Here is an 18,286-nt window from a genome sequence, read left to right as displayed (position 1 = left end):
TAAATGAACTGGGACCAAAAAGTAAGGAAGCTCTCGTGAAAGCAGTTGAAAAAAATGGCTGTGGCTTAGCTAAGGTTAAGCCCAGGATGCGAAGCATACTAGCCTTTATTTTAGTTGTTGAACCACTGTTTAGCCTGGTGAACTGCTGTTGCTTGGCTATATTTGGTTCGGCTAGACGAAGAAACAACTCATGCGTTACTCTGCTTCGCCTTCAAGAGTGGAACGCGACAGCGTTCCCGTCGACCCGCCAAGGGGTGTAAGACAATGGGCTACGGCGCAGCGACTACGCACCCCGCATTGGACGCGGTGAGCGTCGAGCAACGCAGCGTTCGGCGCGGCAACGAAATGTGCGCCTGAGCAAGCGACGCACGCCTGAGCCTTAGAAACAGCTCGTTTCTAAGGCAACACCGCATTCACTAGAGGCGCTTTTGTACCGCTTTGAAGCATCGTACTCGTGGCTCAGTGGTAGCGTCTCCGTCTCACACTCCGGAGACCCTGGTTCGATTCCCACCCAGCCCATCTTGCAAGAATTGAGCCAAAGCCACCTAGAAAATCAGTCTCTGTAGCACGCCGCAACCTTCGCTTCACATTCCAACGAGCAGCTCTGTCTCCAGGAGGCATCTCACCTCGTGAGTGCCTAGGAGAGGCAAGCGCAGCTGCTTGTATACCGCCGCAACGCCGCGAGCGACGGCGCGAGTTGGAGCCCCGTTTCTCCTCTGTCGAGACGTCACGGTGTCACGTGGTATTGAAGGCGACACCGCCGCGCCTGAGGAGCTGGGTTGAGCTCTCGTAATATGCTTCGCATAAAACTTTAAAAGATAGACGAATACCAGACAGTTGGCGACAAAGTAGAATGAATTTAATTTATAAAGGTAAGGGGGAGAAAGACAGAATTCACTCGTAGAGACCGTTGACCATTACATCGGTAATATACAGGCTAGCAATGCAGGCAATCAAATTAAAGCTTCAAGCATGGGCAGAAAATAATGGCATTTTGGGAGAGCTTCAGAATGGCTTTAGAATAGGTAGGCGTTTGGATGATCGCTTGTTTGTTCTATACTCAGTGTATTGAAATATCAAAAGCAGAAAGCAGACCGTTGTATGTGGCCTTTTTGGACATTACAGGAGCATACGACAACGTAGACCGCAGCAAGGGGAAGGCTTAGGTAACGATTGTATACAGCTTTTGAGAGAGATTTACCTAGAAAATACTGTTTGCGTTGAATGGGAAGGGATGAGGAGCGCGGAGAAAGTTCATATCAACAAGGGACTGAGGCAGGGGTGCCCTTTATCCCCGCTGCTGTTTATGATGTACATGGTGAGGATGGAGAGGGCGCTAGAAGGAAGTAATATCGGGTTTAATCTCTCATACAAACAGGCAGGTACAGTAATAGAGCAGCAACTCCCAGGTTTATTTTATGCGGACGACATTGTGTTGCTGGCAAACAAGCAAAGTGATTTGCAACGTCTGGCTAATATCTGTGGACAGGAAGGCAACAATTTAGGTTTGAAATTTAGTGTTAGAAAATCAGGTGTTATTGTATTCAATGAAAACAGTGAACAGACAGTGGAGATACAGGGCCAAGAAATACCTCGGGTAACAGAATATAAATACCTTGGTATATGGATAAACGAAGGCAACGGATATATGGAAACACAGGAAAAAACCATCACAGTCAAGGGGAAGAGAAATGCAGCCATAATGAAGCACAGAGCGCTATGGGGATACAATAGGTACGAGGTCCTCCGAGGTATGTGGAAAGGGGTAATGGTTCCAGGACTTACTTTTGGAAATGCGGTTGTTTGCTTTAAATCAGGGGTACAATCAGGACTCGACGGGAACCAAAGGTCAGTGGGTCGCCTCGCATTGGGCGCTCACGGGAAGACTACAAATGAAGCTGTGCAAGGGGATATGGGCTGGACTAGTTTTGAAGTGAGGGAAGCTCGCAGTAAAATTGAGTATGAAGAACGGCTGAGGAATATGGAGGAAAGTAAATGGGCTGGGAGAGTGTTCAGGTATCTGTACAGGCAAAACATTGATTCACAGTGGAGGAAAAGGAAGCTTACCAGCAAGTATGCGGCCTGTGGGGTGGGCAACACGGCAACAAAGAAGGTCAAGCGGAAAGTCAGAGAGGCTGAATTAATCTCATGGGTGGCGGCAATGGAAAAGAAACCTGGCATGAGTAACTACTTAAGGGGAAAAAACGAAATTAGGAAAGAAACCATTTATGATAACTCAAAGGGAAGCTCATTACTTTTCGAAGCGAGATCGGGATGCCTTAGAACACGCACCTATAAAGCGAGATATAAGAAGGAAGAAGAAGCATGTGCTTGCTGCGGTAAAGCTAGGGAAACGACGAAGCATATTTTATTAGAATGTGAAGACGTCTATCCAGCGGTCGATTTAGGCACCACTGGCCTCCTTGAAGCCCTTGGGTTCAGCGGGAGCAGTGGTAAAGCAAACAGGTCCGCAATAGACATCAGTAAGAGGCGATTGCAGGATTGGTGGAAGAAAAGTAGGGAAACGACAAAGGACGGAGACGTACAAAAGCACAGTTCGCAATAGGGTATCAGAAAATTTGGACGTGGTAGTTCATAGTGTTTTATTTTTCATTGGTTAACCTATAGTCGGATACAACTTTAGAAAAAAGGGGAGGCCCCGCCCAGATGACCGAAGCGGCGAAGTCACGGGCCGTCCGGCGCGTGACGTCGGTCCAGAGTGCGCGCCCATTGGTGATGCTCGTGTGCATCCGCCTCGGAGGAGTAAACGCCCCCTTTTTTTCTAAAGTTGTATCCGACTATAGGTAGGATATTAGGCAGCATAGTAGCAAGAGCTTGGTGGCGCAAGCCACCGCCCCGTTCCAAAGGGGACGCTCATAACATCCATCCATCCATCCATCCATCCACTCGGACGCCAGAGGCACAAGAGCATGCCGCCATGTTGGCTGTCTGTACATTTAGACAATAAACGCTGTTATTCCCATCATGACAACTGGCGACGAGGATTAATCAAGTTTGGAGCCGGGCGGTGAGAGGCGACCAGTCGCGATGGCAAAGTTGGAGCCATCACAGGGGAAGGACACGAATGGGAGGAGTACGTGGAAGTGCTGGAGCAGCACTTCATCGCCAACAGCATCGCGGTTGACAAGCAGCGTGCGGTGTTTTTGAGTTCGTGTGGAAGATCGACGTACTCGTTGCTGCGATTTTTACCGGCACCTCGACGACCAAGTGATGTTCCGCTCACGGAAAGTCTGCAGTTGCTGACCAATTATTACGCACCGAAGCCGTCAGCGATAGTACAGCGGTATCATTTTCATTGCCGGACACAAAGGGATGGCGAAGCAGTCAAGGACTTCGTTGCGGAGCTGCGTAAGTTGGCGGACCCTTGTGCGTTCGGCGGGGAATTAGAAAACAACCTGAGGGACCGAATCGTGCATGGTATTCGGGACGAGGCAATGAGACGGCGCCTGCTTGAAGAGTCTGAGCTAACACTGGACCGCGCTGTCAAGATCATTACCAGCATGGAAGCCGCCGTTTCTGGCGCCAAAATAATGACTGGCCAGGCGGATGGGGTGGCCATTAACCGAGTGTCGAGGACTGGCGAGGTTGTTGGTGATTGTTATCGCTGCGGCGGGCGGCACGACGAGCGGTCGTGCAGGTTCAGGAATCTGCGGTGTTTTTGTTGTCAGAAGAGGGGTCATGCAGCAAAGAAATCACAAGTAGACAAGAACCGGGAACAAGTCTGCAAGGCACGGAACATAAAGATGGACGGCAGGGAGTCGGACTGGCCAAATCTCAACCTAGGCGTGCGGTGATGGTCGTGGACCCGGTAGACGCAGCATCCGACGACGGAACCGGAGAGACAGACGTTGGCAATTTGTGGTCTCTAGAGGGTGGTTCGACGAATGCCGCTGTTCCACAGTCTGACGTTGTGAATGTTCTGGAGCCAAAGGTGCCCCCTATTTGCGCCACGGTACTTGTGGAAGGTCAGTCGCTACGCATGGAAGTTGATACGGGGGCCGTCTACTCGGTGATTGGTGAGGCGGAGTTCACGAGACTGTTTCCGGGGATGGCGCTGGAAAATTCCGACCTCAAGCTGAGAGGCTACTTCGGACATCAATCAGCGGTCGTGGGGAAGGCGACAGTGATTGCCAAATTCGGAGGAAAGCACGCTCGACTGCCGTTGTTCGTCGTCAAAGGCGGCTCGCGGGCCTTGCTGGGGAGGAACTGGGCAAAAGCTTTTGGTATGCCGCTCGACAGTTTGCTGAATGTGCACGCAGTCAATGACGTGAAGGACCTTTTAAGCCGATTCCCTGAGGTGTTTTCAGAAGGCCTCGGTAACTTTGCCGGAGTGAAGGCCAAGATAAGGGTGCCAGAGGACGCAACACCACGTTTTTTCAGGCCGAGACCAGTACAATTTGCTCTGAAGGACATGGTGGCGCAGGAACTACAACGGTTGCAGCGAGAAGGTATCATCAGGCCAGTGCGCACTGCGGACTGGGCAGCGCCATTGGTTCCAGTTCTGAAGAAGGACGGGAAAATCAGATTGTGCAGAGACTTCAAAGTCACGGTAAACCGGGCAGCAGATATCGAGATGTACCCAGTGCCACGGGTCGAAGAAATCTGGGCACAGCTTGCGGGAGGCGTGACGTTCTCGAAGTTGGACCTTCGGGATGCATACCAGCAAGTGGAGTTGGATGAGGAGTCTAAGAAATTGGTGACTATCAACACACAGCAGGGACTATTTCAGTACAACCGATTGCCATTCGGAGTGGCATCGGCACCTGCAATTTTCCAGCGCGAAATGGAGAGCCTGCTTCGCGGCTGCCGCCAGACTGTCGTGTATTTCGACGATATACTTGTGTCTGGGGTCTCGGATGAGGACCATCGTAACAATCTGGAGGAAGTGCTGCGACGACTGAGTGGCGCAGGGTTAAGGTTGAAGCTCCAAAAATGCGTGTTCGAGGCAACAAGCGTGGAGTACCTGGGATATGTCATTGACAAGCATGGTCTGCACCCAGCACCTGAGAAGGTTGAGGCCATTGTACGAGCACCGGCCCCATGTGACACGGGAGTTGCAGAGTTACCTCGGGCTCCTCAATTTTTACCGAAGATTTCTGCCGAATTTGTCAGCGGTGCTCCACCCATTGCACGTCTTGCTCAAGAAAGGCACGTCATGGCACTGGGGGGACAAACAGGAAGCAGCATTTGCTCAAAGTAAGCAGTTACTGACATCTGCAGAGGTGTTAGTTTATTATGACCCTAAGTTACCCCTATTACTGTGTTGTGATGCATCGCCTTATGGCATTGGAGTTGTGCTGGCACATCGGCTGCAGACCGGAGAAGAGAAGCCTGTAGCGTTCGCATCAAGACGACTAACGTCAGCTGAAAAGAACTACAGTCAGTTAGATAAGGAGGCGCTGGCAGTGGTGTTCGGTGTGCTAAAGTTTCACCAGTTTGTGTGGGGAAGGTCATTTGAAATTTTCACGGACCACAAACCGTTACTGGGACTTTTCGGCCATGAGAGCCGCATACCCCTTCAGAGTTCACCAAGGGTGCTGAGGTGGGCTCTGACATTGAGCAGCTACAACTACCGATTATGTTACAGACCAGGAGCAAGCTTGGGAAATGCAGACGCTTTGAGTAGGCTGCCGCTTGCTAGGGCACCGCCGGAGGATTCCAGGATTCAGGATGTGTTCATGTTGGAAGGTGTATACCCAGGTGTCCTCTCAGCAGCTGTGGTGGAGTCGGCAACCGATCAGGACCCAGTGTTAGCTCCCTTGCGTGTGGCGTTGTGGTCTGGAGAACACTTGCCACCAGGGCAAGAGTGGCGGCCTTTTGCAAACCGAATGGGGGAATTCTCGGTGATGGAGGGCTGTGTGCTACAAGGGAGCCGAGTGGTTGTTCCAGTATCACTAAGGGCGGCAGTGTTGGACCTTTTGCATGAGAGTCATCCTGGAGTGGAAAAAATGAAGTTGGTGGCCCGTAGTTATGTGTGGTGGCCGGGCATTGATGAGGACATCGCTACGAAGGTGGGCAGGTGCACGGTCTGCCAGGTACATCGGAAAGCTCCCAGGGCAATGCAGCAGGCGCCATGGCCATTCCCAGAGCGAGCGTGGTCTCGTCTACATGTTGATTTTGGTGGGCCGTTTCAAGGTGTGTACTTCTTAGTACTCGTGGATGCATACTCTAAATGGGTGGAAGTGGTCAGAGTGGCATCACCGTCGGCAGAGGCAACCATTGCATGCCTCCGCACCATCTTTGTTAGCCATGGATTACCGGACGTCGTCGTGAGCGACAATGGACCGGCCTTCACAAGTGCAACCTACAAGTCGTTCTTGGCTCGCAATGGGGTGCGTCGTATTTTGATACCACCATACCATCCCTCATCCAATGGGGCCGCTGAAAGGCCCCATTGGATGAGGGATGGGGAGGGATGAGATGAGATGAGGGATGAGGGCCCCATTGGAAAGACCCCATCGTACAAACTGTAAAGGACAAGCTCAAGAAGACGCAGCCTGGGGATTTTGAATGTCGAATTGCTAGAATTCTGTTAGCATACAGAAGCACACCCCATGCCCTCACCGGTCGTTCCCCGGCTGAACTATTGATGGGTCGACGCCTGAAGACAGCGTTAGATTTGCTGAAACCAGACTTGCGCAGCAATGTGAAATTCCGACAATTCCAGCAGAAGGTGCACAGTGATTTTGCTGCTAGGAGGGAACCAGTTTCCCATGTTGGTGACACTGTCTGGGCGAGGAACTTCAGGTCCGGCGCCAGGTGGGTGCCTGTAGTCGTCGGAGCAGCCACCAGTTCTTCATCAACTGAAGTGCAGCTGGCAGATGGCACAGTGTGGAACCGACATGCAGACCACCTGCGGCACCGCATCGGAGGCGCAAACGACTGGCCTATATCTGGAAGGGGCGGCGGCGACGAGCAGCAGACCCAAGCGCTCATGCAGCCATTATTGGACGACAAAGAAGCAACGACGCCAGTGCGTTCCGCCACTCTGGGATATGACGCGCAAACAAGTGTGCTACCTTGGCCGGCAGAACCAAGTGACCAAGCAAGTGCCAGTCCTTCTGGCGCCCCAACTATTCCCCAGACACCGGTGGTTCGGCGGTCGATCAGAGCGCGCCAACCCTTGCAACGGTATTCACCGTAGCTCGAACTTGGAGCGGAAGGGGTGTTGTGACGGAAACTAGCGCCACCACTGGTGGACCAGATGTACTTCCAGGGGGCGCACCGAACGCAGCGGCCACTCGGACGCCAGAGGCACAAGAGCATGCCGCCATGTTGGCTGTCTGTACATTTAGACAATAAACGCTGTTATTCTCATCATGACACATAGTGCAGAAATCACCAAGTGATACGGTTTTTTTTCATCACGAGGTTGCACGTCCTTGTCGCAGGAGAGAACGCATCGAATCAAGGGAAGCGAGAAAAAATGAAGTAACTCAAGTTGAGGCGCACAACATAACTGCATAACTGCAAAGTTTATATCAGCAAGACCAACTTGAAGCGTTTGTATATGGAAAACAGGAAGTTTTCACATCACATTGTATGCCTAGAAATATCTACATATCTGAACAGGATTTCCCACCCGAAAAATTATTGTTTGCACTGCACCTTGTTCACCGTTTCTGGGTATATACCTCCATTATATATTGGATTTGCGCTCCATTTCGTGGCATATTGTTTGTTTGAGAGCTAACAACCATGTATGTAGAGTCGTGTGTATTATTTTATTAACAATAAATATTCCCTTTTTAGGCATTTTGGCATTATTTGAGCGGTACTAAATACGCGAACTTAGTTCTTTGCAGGTTTCTAATATTGGAAACCAAATTTTCCTTAACGTTCTCATTGTGCTGAGTTTTGACCATTGGTGCCTACAGTTCTACCTTTCATTGCAAAATTAAATAAACTTGAAATAATCATGGTTCACTCGAGCGGCCCGTTTTCACTGAGGCGCGCACTTCAATAAGGCGCGCACCAACCAGTAGACGATTAGGACAAGCGCCTGTAGCTCAAGACACTCATAAAGTCACGCCAGACAGAACTGCATACGGCACCCCATACTAGTCCCTTAAAATGTTAATGCGGCACTGGCAAACTGCAAACAACCGCCTACTGTGGAAGCTTTCTGTTTGGTGTGGTATGAAGAACTTTATTTGGTCCTGAAGGTCAACCATAGGTTGACGCGGGCCGCTCCCACGTTGGGACTGTGAGGCCGAGCCCTTCAGCCACATCGTGGGCCTTCTTGACTGCCCGTAATTGGTCAGAGAGTGATTCGCTGTGTAGCATTTGCCGCCACCATTCTTCTTCCTTGTCACAGTCTGTGAAGACCGCGGGGCACTGCCAAAGCATGTGGTCAAGAGTAATGATGCCATTGCACTTATTACAGTTGATTTGAGTTTCCCTCTCAGGATATATCCTGTTAATAAAATATGGACTTGGGTATGTTCTAGTCTGTAGCAAACGTAATGTGACCGCTTGGGCTCTGCAAAGCTTACCGTGTGGCAATGGGTACTCCCTTCTGCTTAAATAATAATGCTTCGTGATTTCGTTATATGTTAATAAGCGATCCCTGTGTTCCCCGGGTGAAGTGCAAGTTGCTCGGTCTTGAAGAGCACGGCTAGAAAGTCCTCCTGCTGCTTCATTTGCCACCTCATTGAGGTTTCTCCGAGCTCCGTCCACTACCCCCAGATGTGCAGGAAACCAGCGGATTTCAATCCTCTCACTGTTGACCTTCTCTAGTAATTTTGTTGCTATCCGTGTCACATATCCGTTGGTAAAGTTGCGTATGGCTGCTCTAGAGTCGCTGTAAATATGTGTCCACCGATTAGCCCGAATGGCTAAGGCGATTGCTACTTGTTCTGCTACTGTTGGGTCCTTGGTATAGACGGTGATGGCATCCCGTATGTTACCTTGAGTGTCTACAACAACGGAGGTATGCGCATCCTTATTTTTAACCCAGGCAGCGTCAACGAACACCGCCTGCTGCTTATGTTGATCTATGTCTTGAAGGAGTGCCTTCGCCCTTGCCTTTCGTCTCTCGAGGTTATGTGTCGGGTGCATGTTCCTAGGGAACGGGGTCGTCTTTATTGTTTCTCGTAGTCCCGCTTGCAATTGTGTTAATAATTCTCCTTCGTTGGTGTGGTTGTTAATTTCTACGCCAATTTATTCAAGTAGCGCCCTCCCAGGTCGTGTCCCCATTAGTCTCTCCTGGTGGGCCACATGCTGAGCCTCAGCTATCTCTTCTATTGTGTTATGCAGCCCTAGGCGTAATAAGCTATCGTTAGCCGTGCTGATGGGAAGTCCTAGTGCAGTCTTTATAAGTCGTCTGATTAAAGCGTTTAGCTTGTTCTTATCAGCCTGTGTCCACTGTAGCATGCCAGCCACGTACGAGAAGTGGCAAAAGGCGAATGCATGTACCAATCTTATGGCACTGTGTTCTCCTAGCCCCTTATGCTTGTTGGTAACTCTACGCAGAAGCCTAATGACTTCTTCTGACTTGTTAGAGATATGTTGTATCATCCTGCAATTAGATCCATTCGCTTGCAGGAGAAGTCCTAGCACTCTAATAGTCTCCACCTGCCTGATTGGTTCTCCATTCTTCGCGTATATGTCAATGCGGGGTTCTTCCTCTGGGATATATTCGTTCGATTTGCGCCCACGCTTACTGCTCCGTAGTACCAATAGTTCAGATTTCTTAGCAGAGCAGTTCAGTCCCATACCTTCAAGTGTTGTTTCCACCACATAAATGCTTTCCTGTAGTTTCGTCTCTGTTTGTCCCATATTACCTTCGGCATTCCAGATTGTTACATCATCTGCATATATAGCAAAGTGGATACCCTCAATCTGCGCGAGACCTCGAGCCACTTTTGACATTGCCAAATTAAATAACATGGGAGATAGGACGGACCCTTGTGGTGTCCCACGATTCCCAAGTTCCAGAGTTGTCGATTAGAGTTCGCCTAACCTGAGACAAGCAGAACGGCCACCGAGAAAGGCTTTAACTATATTGTGCAATCGTTTACCCAATCCCATCTCCGAGAGGATATTCAATATGGCCCTGTGCTTGATGCGATCAAAGGCCTTTTCTACATCTAGGCCTAGAAGAGCTCTCGTATGCAGCGCGCTAGCAAGAATAAGGTGATGTTTGATTAAAAGCATTGCATCTTGAGTCGAAAGTCCAGGACGGAAACCGATCAGGTTATGCGGAAGAAGATTTCTGTTTTCTACATACTTAGTAAGTCTATTGAGTATGACATGCTCCATAGTTTTGCCCAGACATGATGTTAACGATATGGGTCTTAGGTTATCTAGATTTAGTTGCTTGCCTGGTTTGGGAATAAGAATTGTGTTAGCAATTCTCCATTCCTTTGGATAATCACCATTCTTCCAGAGTTCGTTGAAATACTCTGTTAAATATGTTATAGATTCATCGTCCAAATTTTTCAACAGCCTATTGGAAATGCCATCTGGACCGGCAGCAGATCTACTGTTGAGGTCGTACAGGGCTGCGCGAACTTCGCTTTCTGTGAAGTCTTGATCCATAGGCTCACAGTCTTCACTTGTATATTCAGGCGGGTCTGTACTCTCATTGCTATCCTTAAGCGGTAAATACATAGCTGCAAGCCGATCCAGAATGGCCTCCTCCGTTGTGTCCTGACTCTCACGATGGACGAGTCGTGCTACTGCTGTTCTCCTATTAGATTTCGTGTCGTTCTCATGAAGCAAATGTCTAAGTAAATTCCAATTTCCACCACGTCTGATTCGACCATCTATGGAATTGCAAAGCTCATCCCATTGTTGTTTCTGTAAATTTCTGGAGTGTTCTTCAATCTCCCTATTCAACAATGATATGCGCTTCCTGAGTCTCCTGTTCAGACGTTGCGTTTTCCATCTTTTTAACATAGATTGTTTGGCTTCAATCAAGTGCGCCAGCCTACTGTCCATGATTTCGATATCCTCCTCTGTGGTAATATCCTTCGTTGCCGCCTTTACATCTTCCCTGAGCTGAGTGGTCCAAGTTTGGAGTGTTTTCTTTTCTCCTGTCTCTGTCTCAGCTCTGCTTTTCCTTGCTTTCCGAAAAAGATCCCAGTCAATGTAGTTAAAATGCTTTATCTCATTACTTGGTGTTTCCAGTAGTATTTGCAATATGTAATGATCGCTACCCAGGTCAATATTGGAGTTATTCCAGCCAGCGTTCGCTAAATTTGATACAAAAGTAAGGTCTGGGTTGGAGTCCCTGCATGTAGATGTACCACACCTAGTGGGATAAGCTGGGTTTGTGATGAGGGAGAGATTAAGATCTGTAGCTAGGTGCCAGAGTCCATCCCCTTTCTTAGTATTCCAGCGATATCCCCAGGTGTGATGTGGGGTGTTGAAATCTCCTCCAATAATGAGTGGAGCGTGCTTAGTAATAGCCATAGTATTATTAAGAAGTGCCCTGAAACTCTGTTTCATGTCGCTAGGGCTGCTATAAACATTAAGACAAAAGAGGCTTTGCGGTTTGCTTCTATTCCTTTTCAGAATTATTTCCACAAGTAAGTATTCTAATTTGTTTAGTCCAAGGTGCAAATCATGTTCTATGTAAGGCATTTTCTTATCTACGAGCGTGGCTAGCCCCCTACCCGGCTCTTTGCCCCTGCATGTCGCTTTGTATCCGGAGAGGGTAATGTCATCCGCCAAGGTTTCCTGCAGCATAATAATTTTCGGTTTGTCTGCAGAGTTTTTTATTAACTGCATGAGAGGTGCTTTTTTGTGATAAAATCCTCGGCAATTCCATTGCCACACGGTAAAGCTCCCCCTGCTAGCCATTGCTTATAGAACCCGCCCTACTGCTACCCGCTAGAGTACGCTTCGTAGAACCCCCCGACGCGCCAGGGAGTGATCTGACGCTTTCTGCTTCTGAGGGTAAGTATTCGTCGTCCTCGCCTTGCGCTTCTACTTTGGTAAGCCTCTTTTCAGCCGTCAGTCTCCATTTCCATAACTTATCAACTTTGAAGGTAGTTTTGTCTATGGCATCTCTAAGTTGTTTAATCGCCTCCTTGATCTCTTCCAAAGCCGAGCACACTGTCGTTTCTACTGGGCTTATTGCCCGCTTCTTTGGAGCTGCTGTGTTTTCTTCATCCTGACTGTTGTCATTATTCACCGGTTTGGCTATTGCTACTTTTGTGGAGCTAGTCTGCGAGTTCTTGCGAAGTTCTACAACCTGCTTAGTAAGTTCTTCATTTGCCTTTCTCAGATACGTTACTTCTTTAATTAGCTGTTCTACCCTGGCATCATTATCTCCGACCGGCCGCCCCACACCGCTCTCCGCGGTCCTCACAGTACCTTTCACTTCGGCCCAGGTTGTTCCAGATGTCGTCTTGTCGCCAGGCGTCTGCCCTCCTCCTTCGAAGCGCGCCTGCACTTCACGTGATCTGGAGCGGCTTCTGCCCTTCGACGGCGAGCGGCGTCTGACCGTGTGGGGCTCCTTGAGCGCGTGCGCCCCCTGGTGCCCGTTTGGGCATCCCATTGCAGCTGAGGTGGTGTCACCCCCGATGCAGATCTGTTGCGTTCTCGTCGTCGAATTCGCACCACGTATGGAATTTGGTACCGCTGTTGGCAAGTCTTGTCCCCAGTTGGGTGGTCCCCTCCACAGAATTTGCAGTTAGGCACACACATGTGATTGTCCTCCGGGTTTTGAGTTCCACATCCTCTGCACTGTACCACGTCCGGTGTTGGACATACATCTGCCCGATGTCCAATCTTTCCGCAAGCATAGCAGACATCAAACTGCTTCCTATACAGGTAACACCTTACAAGGGTCGACCCGTATCTGACATAATTGGGCACCTTGAGCCCATCAAACAGATCGATGACCGATCCCGTGGATTTAATGCGTTTGGCTGCCAATGCCAGTCGGTTAAAGTCATGCACAATGTTCTGCGTTATCGTGGCCTGATTGTCTCTGAGGTCAACTCTCCGAATCACCCCTTTACACGTGGTTTGCGGAGCTGTCTCGTAGGCGTTCACTTCATATTCGGTTTCCCCTATAACTATTGACCTGATTCGCACATACCTGGCAGCATGACTGGGGTCTGGTGTACTAACCACCACGATGTTTTGCGTGAAGTTAGGGCAAACGACATCATCTCGGGCTTGTTGCGGAGTCAGGTCTGATGCTTCAATAATCGCCACGCCTATCGCTGTGGTGCTCACTTTGCTCAAGTTGAGACCTCCTCGTGGACGGATGATGATCTTGCTGTGCTCCTCGGGCAATTGGGGCATCCTTGATGCCTTGGCAATCCGATTTTTGAACATAGTGGTTGTAGGTCCCTTGTTCTTGCTGCTGTTGCCTTGCTCTTGCTGGCTCTGCGGCGATGTTTTCCCATCGCCAGCAATCCTTGTGGTGGAGCGAAATTTTCGGCTTGTCACAATTTGCCAACCTAGGTCTTCCTCATTCTCTTCTAATCCGGTAGCGTCTTCATCTTCCATCCGCATGCCCGCCATCGCGGCCCGGCGGGGCCAGTAGGCCTACTTAGGTCTTGCGCCAAGAAAGGCCAGTAAAAGTCCAAAAATGGAAGTCCCACCTTAAAGAAAGGTGTCCGCGAATTCCCGGTGACTTCACAAATACAGTGATGTGCTTGAATCCGTGATGGCGGCAAAGACGGCTGCACAAACATTCAAAAACGACGGAGCTAAAGCGCGGCGATAAAATGACCAAAATTTTGTACATAGTACGTTAGGCCAGCTGCAGTGATAAAGTCGCCTAGCCTTTAAAATGATTTTCCGATGCGCGTATTGCGCCCCAAGAAGCCGCGGAGCGAGAAAGCACTTCACAGCGGAACCAAATAACCGCAGCGGACCTTAGCTATCATGCCCCCCTCCGCGCGCTAGGAGAAAAGTATGGCGGAATTGACGGAGTAGGTTCTCATTTTTGGCTGCTTTTTTATTTTTTTGCTATATGGCCACGCCTTTTGGGCCACAATGGCGGTGTTGTTATGGTTTTGAGCGCTCACACGTGTTTTGCGCCGTGGCAAAGGCGCTGTGTGGGTGGGTTTGCGTTAGTCACCGTGTCTTTTTTGTTGCTCTGTGTTACCTGCACCGTGCTCTGCCGGATGTTGCTGTGGCCATGTGGGACAGCTGGAACTAAAGCTCGTGAAATGAACGCGCATATGTAACGCCGTACGCAATGTACCGCGCCATGGCACTGACAACGGACGAAGGAATATCCGCGGGAAATTTTGCCTGCACTTCAGCGGAATCATGCTAACGTGCGCCATCGCAGACCGAAACCGATGCGTTTCAGAATCTGTACAGTGAACGCCTTGCAGGTCAGTGATTCCTGCTTTTGACAGCGCATGTTGCATCTGCGGCACGAACGGTGTCACCGGGAAACCTGGTAATGAAGAATCACGCACATATGTATTAGATGATAACTTATACTGTGCGAATAAAATATTTTGCTGTTATACCATAATTATAGAATTATTATCGCTATGTGAATGCGTGTATCATAAATTCTAGTTTTTCCTCCGATAAAACACCAACGACATAAGGAAATTTACTTACACGTGGAAAGATATGGGCGGTCCACTTTCCGGCGTGCGCGACTTGCATCCTGGCACACAACAACTATAGGCATTGGATGAGCGGATACCTCGGCAAGCGTCCGCACAACTCGTGCGCGGAACGAAAACTGAAAAAAACGGTGCCTTTCGCGCATCGTTCGCTGGGAAAGAAACGCAGAAAAAGCAGTCATGGCCAGTCGACTCTTCATCCGGGACGGCTGCTTTGACTTATTCCTCCTACCACAAGCTTATCTCATCTGTGCGTGCGAGAAGCGCAGGGAAGTGAAGGTTAGCGGATGCGCTGCAAGAATATGCAAGGCTCCACAGAACGTACGCCTGCGAACACGTCGAACGGCTATAGCTATTCCATGCTCCCACTACTACTACGTCAAACTCTTGCCTTTGCTTCATGTTGTCGACAAATTCGACTTTGCCTTGCCATCTGCTAGCCGCCTGGTTAGCTCAGATAGTAGAGCGGCTGCCCCGGAAAGGCGGTGGTCCCGGGTTCGAGTCCCGGACCAGGACGAATTTTTCTTCAACTATGAGGCCTTTCTTTCGAGGAATCCGTATGGGTTTCCTTTGTAGCAATTGCTACGAACGGGTGGATGTCTAATTTTCCCTTCATTCATTGCTTCTCTCCACCTTGCGGTTTCCGCAGAACTACTACGTAGGCCGGGTCCACGCGCGTATTGTTCGGCACCGTGCGCCGGCCAGTCGACTCTTCATTCGGGAAGATGGGTAAGAAGCGGTTGCTTTGACTTATTAAGGAAATAATCCTCCCTACCGCAGGCGTGCGCGCGTGAAGCGCAGGGAAGGTCAGCGGATGCGCCGCAAGAGTGAGGAAGGCTCCACAGAGCGTACCTGCGAACACAGCAAACGGCTGTTCCATGGTCGCAGGTAGGCCGGTTCCACGCGCGTACTGTTCTGCATTGTGCGCCGGCTATCGCAAAACTTTGGTTCCGTGACGCTTCACTTACCGTGCGAATTAAGAAGGCACCTCAAGCCGCAGTCAATGAACCTAAACGCGGAGTCAGAAACGACATTCTGCCTCCTCGCCGGCGCGCTGTCGAAGTGATGCGCGGCCACCCGAAGTTTGTTCAATAAAGCACGACGATTCCTCAAGCGAGAATGTGTTTGTGCTCATAAACTCCAAATGGATCGCAAATGGGTACGTGTGTCGTACGTGTCTCCAGTGCGTTCTTGCAGTGCAGTAAGAATGCGTACATATTTTTTCGCATCGCCAGAGATGTTTAGCTCGCAAGACCATATGAGAGCCCCAGGAAGCCCAAGCAGAGAAAAGCAAGTAGAAGGCAGCGATAAAGGGGACCTTTAAAAAAAAAAAAACACGCAAGAGCTGGGTAGCGGCCGGTATCTGTGGTTAATGAGAACAGTTCAGTTGGTTGGCCTTATATTTAGGGCATGTTTATTTTCATAAAAGCCGGTAAAAGCAGCCGATTCGACCTCACGGCCCAATTTGCGAAGTTCATTATGAACTTCTTTTAACATGGCTTCGGCAACGGCAACGCAATGAGACATCGCGATTGTGAAGGTTTCACGCGCCGCTCCGCGCGTGAAACCACGCGCAGCGCGGCGTGGTTTCGCGAAAGATGTAAACAAGAGAGGAGGGTGGCCGAAAAGGCGGAGCATCGCCATGAGCAACGCCAACTTCCGGCTTCACTTTTGCTTCACAAAGAATGACGTCAGGGCACGGAGGAAGGAAACTAAGGAGAGGCCCTGACGTCACTCTTTGTGAAGCAAAAGTGAAGCCGGAAGTTGGCGTTGCTCATGGCGATGCTCCGCCTTTTGTGCCACCCTCCTCTCTTGTTTACATCTTTCGCGAAACCACGCCGCGCTGCGCGTGGTTTCGCACGCGGAGCGCGCGCGGTCGCGTAACATCCGGCAGAGCACGGTGCAGGTAACACAGCGCAACAAGACACGGTGACTATAACGCAAACCCGCCACCACAGCGCCTTTGCCACTGCACGAAACCTACCAGAGCAACACGTGTGAGCGCTCAAAAAATCAGAACAACGCCGCCATTGTGGCCCAAAAGGCGTGGCCATGCAACAAAAAAAAAATAAAAAAGCAGCAAAAAATGAGAACCTATACGTCATTTCCGCCACACTTTTCTCCTAGCGCGCGGAGGGGGTAGGGCCTCTCCTTAGTTTCCTTCCTCCGTGCGTCAGGGCCTCTCCTTCCTTCCTGCGTGATCAGGATTAGGTCGGGTGGTCGAGTCTCTACCGTGAGTCTCTATGAGCTCAGGTGAGGGATTTTTGTATGACAAATAGACGCATGCATCATGAGAACTCCCGTAGACACTAGCGCCACATTTTCCTCTAGGGTATGTATTTAGAAACTCTATGCTTCGAGCTTCCTTGCTGTTTCATTACACACAGCCCAATGAACATCAACATCTCGAGTTCTTTATTCTTTTTATGTGCCGAATCCGCGACGGCCGTGTTTCGTGCCGTCACTTTGCCCAAGTGACAAGAATGCTTGCTGGCCGTGTTCGTGGTGTGCTGTTCCTACTGTAGCTGTAGCCACTACTCGCGCAGCTGTGCCAACATGAGCGAACTGACGCCAGACGAGGTAAGCGGCAGCCGCAACTATTGCGGAGCACACGGCTTGCAAGTCATCGCGTGACTGTACAGGTTGCTGCCCCGAGCTGATAGGCGCTTCTTGCTGCTAGGTGCGCGTTTCCCAACTGCACAGTGGCAAACACCGTGAGGTAAAGTGCCGAGAATGCTCGTGGACGATCACGTAGGCGCATCTGCGTTAAAAGCGACCCTTCCCCGCCTTGTTTGTCTGGAGGATGAGCTTCTCCGTTCAGATGGCTGTTTGGTCACGCACCTCATAATGCGTCTACAATTATCTAAACGCTTCAACTGCGGAACCATGCGTACGGCGTTGCCACCACTCAAGCTTTGCACGCAAGATCGTTGGACGCTTCCTGGGGCCAGTTGCCCTTTCCTGTGAGCTCAAGTTCTCTGCCGCGCATTTTCCATCCTTGCTATGCGAATCACCATTGGTTAGATCACAAGACACGCCGCACATTCACCCATGTTTCCATAACGTTGGTGAAGCCACCCATGGAGCAAGGCTGGCAATTCTCCGGGCACAACCTTCCCATGTCCAAACCATGCCGGCACTGGTTTGGCCCCCTTAACGTTAATAACAAAGTAAAATATACACATGGACGGGAATGCAAACACAGTGTGGCGCGTTGAAAAGTCTGTTGGAAGTATTTGCTGCTGAAAGAATACACTGAAATCAATGCACTGCCTACCACGAGTTGCCTTAATATGTTTTGTGAACTGCCGGTAGGTTTCTGCGACCATGTTAACACACATGGAACATTAGGTGCAAAGTGCCTTAATCATTTTTTAAAATAAAGTCGAATGCGTGATAACAAAGTATCTGGGGCCTCTGAAATCATTCATTGTGCAGGTTAGTTAGTTGTAAAAGTTGCGCACTGCGCAGCCCAGCCCTGTGTCAAGCAATGTTAACTCTACTTTACATGACACAGGTGGACAACATGCTGTAAATTCTGCAATGAAGGCAGTCATGTTACTTTAGTGGAAAGCTAGATACGAAATACTTGTTTCTTGTGAAAGCAAGGAGCATCTCTTATATTAGCACTAAGCAGTAGCTTTGCTTTGCTAAACGCATGCATGGTGCCTTGTACTTGTTTACATAAACAGAAACACCATTTAAACAGC

General features: G+C 49.8%; 1 protein-coding gene across 2 annotated transcripts in view; it reads left to right on the top strand.

Moving 5' to 3' along the window:
* Window positions 1-16,951: 16,951 nt before the first annotated feature.
* Window positions 16,952-18,286, top strand: part of Ube4B (Ubiquitination factor E4B) — a 453,934-nt gene continuing 452,599 nt past the window's right edge. For both annotated transcript variants that reach the window (XM_065440684.2, XM_065440682.2), the window contains exon 1: window positions 16,952-17,156. Coding sequence is in view for 1 of the 2 variants with exons in the window: in XM_065440682.2 (XP_065296754.1) it covers window positions 17,133-17,156 (24 nt within the window). In the remaining variant the exon portion in view is untranslated. The remainder of the gene's footprint in view (window positions 17,157-18,286) is intronic.

This window comes from Dermacentor albipictus, chromosome 2 (genome assembly GCF_038994185.2).
Source record: "Dermacentor albipictus isolate Rhodes 1998 colony chromosome 2, USDA_Dalb.pri_finalv2, whole genome shotgun sequence".
Taxonomy (NCBI): Eukaryota; Metazoa; Arthropoda; class Arachnida; order Ixodida; family Ixodidae; genus Dermacentor; species Dermacentor albipictus.
The sequence above is the reverse complement of the archived record's forward strand: the minus strand, read 5'-3'. Positions and strand labels throughout refer to the sequence as shown.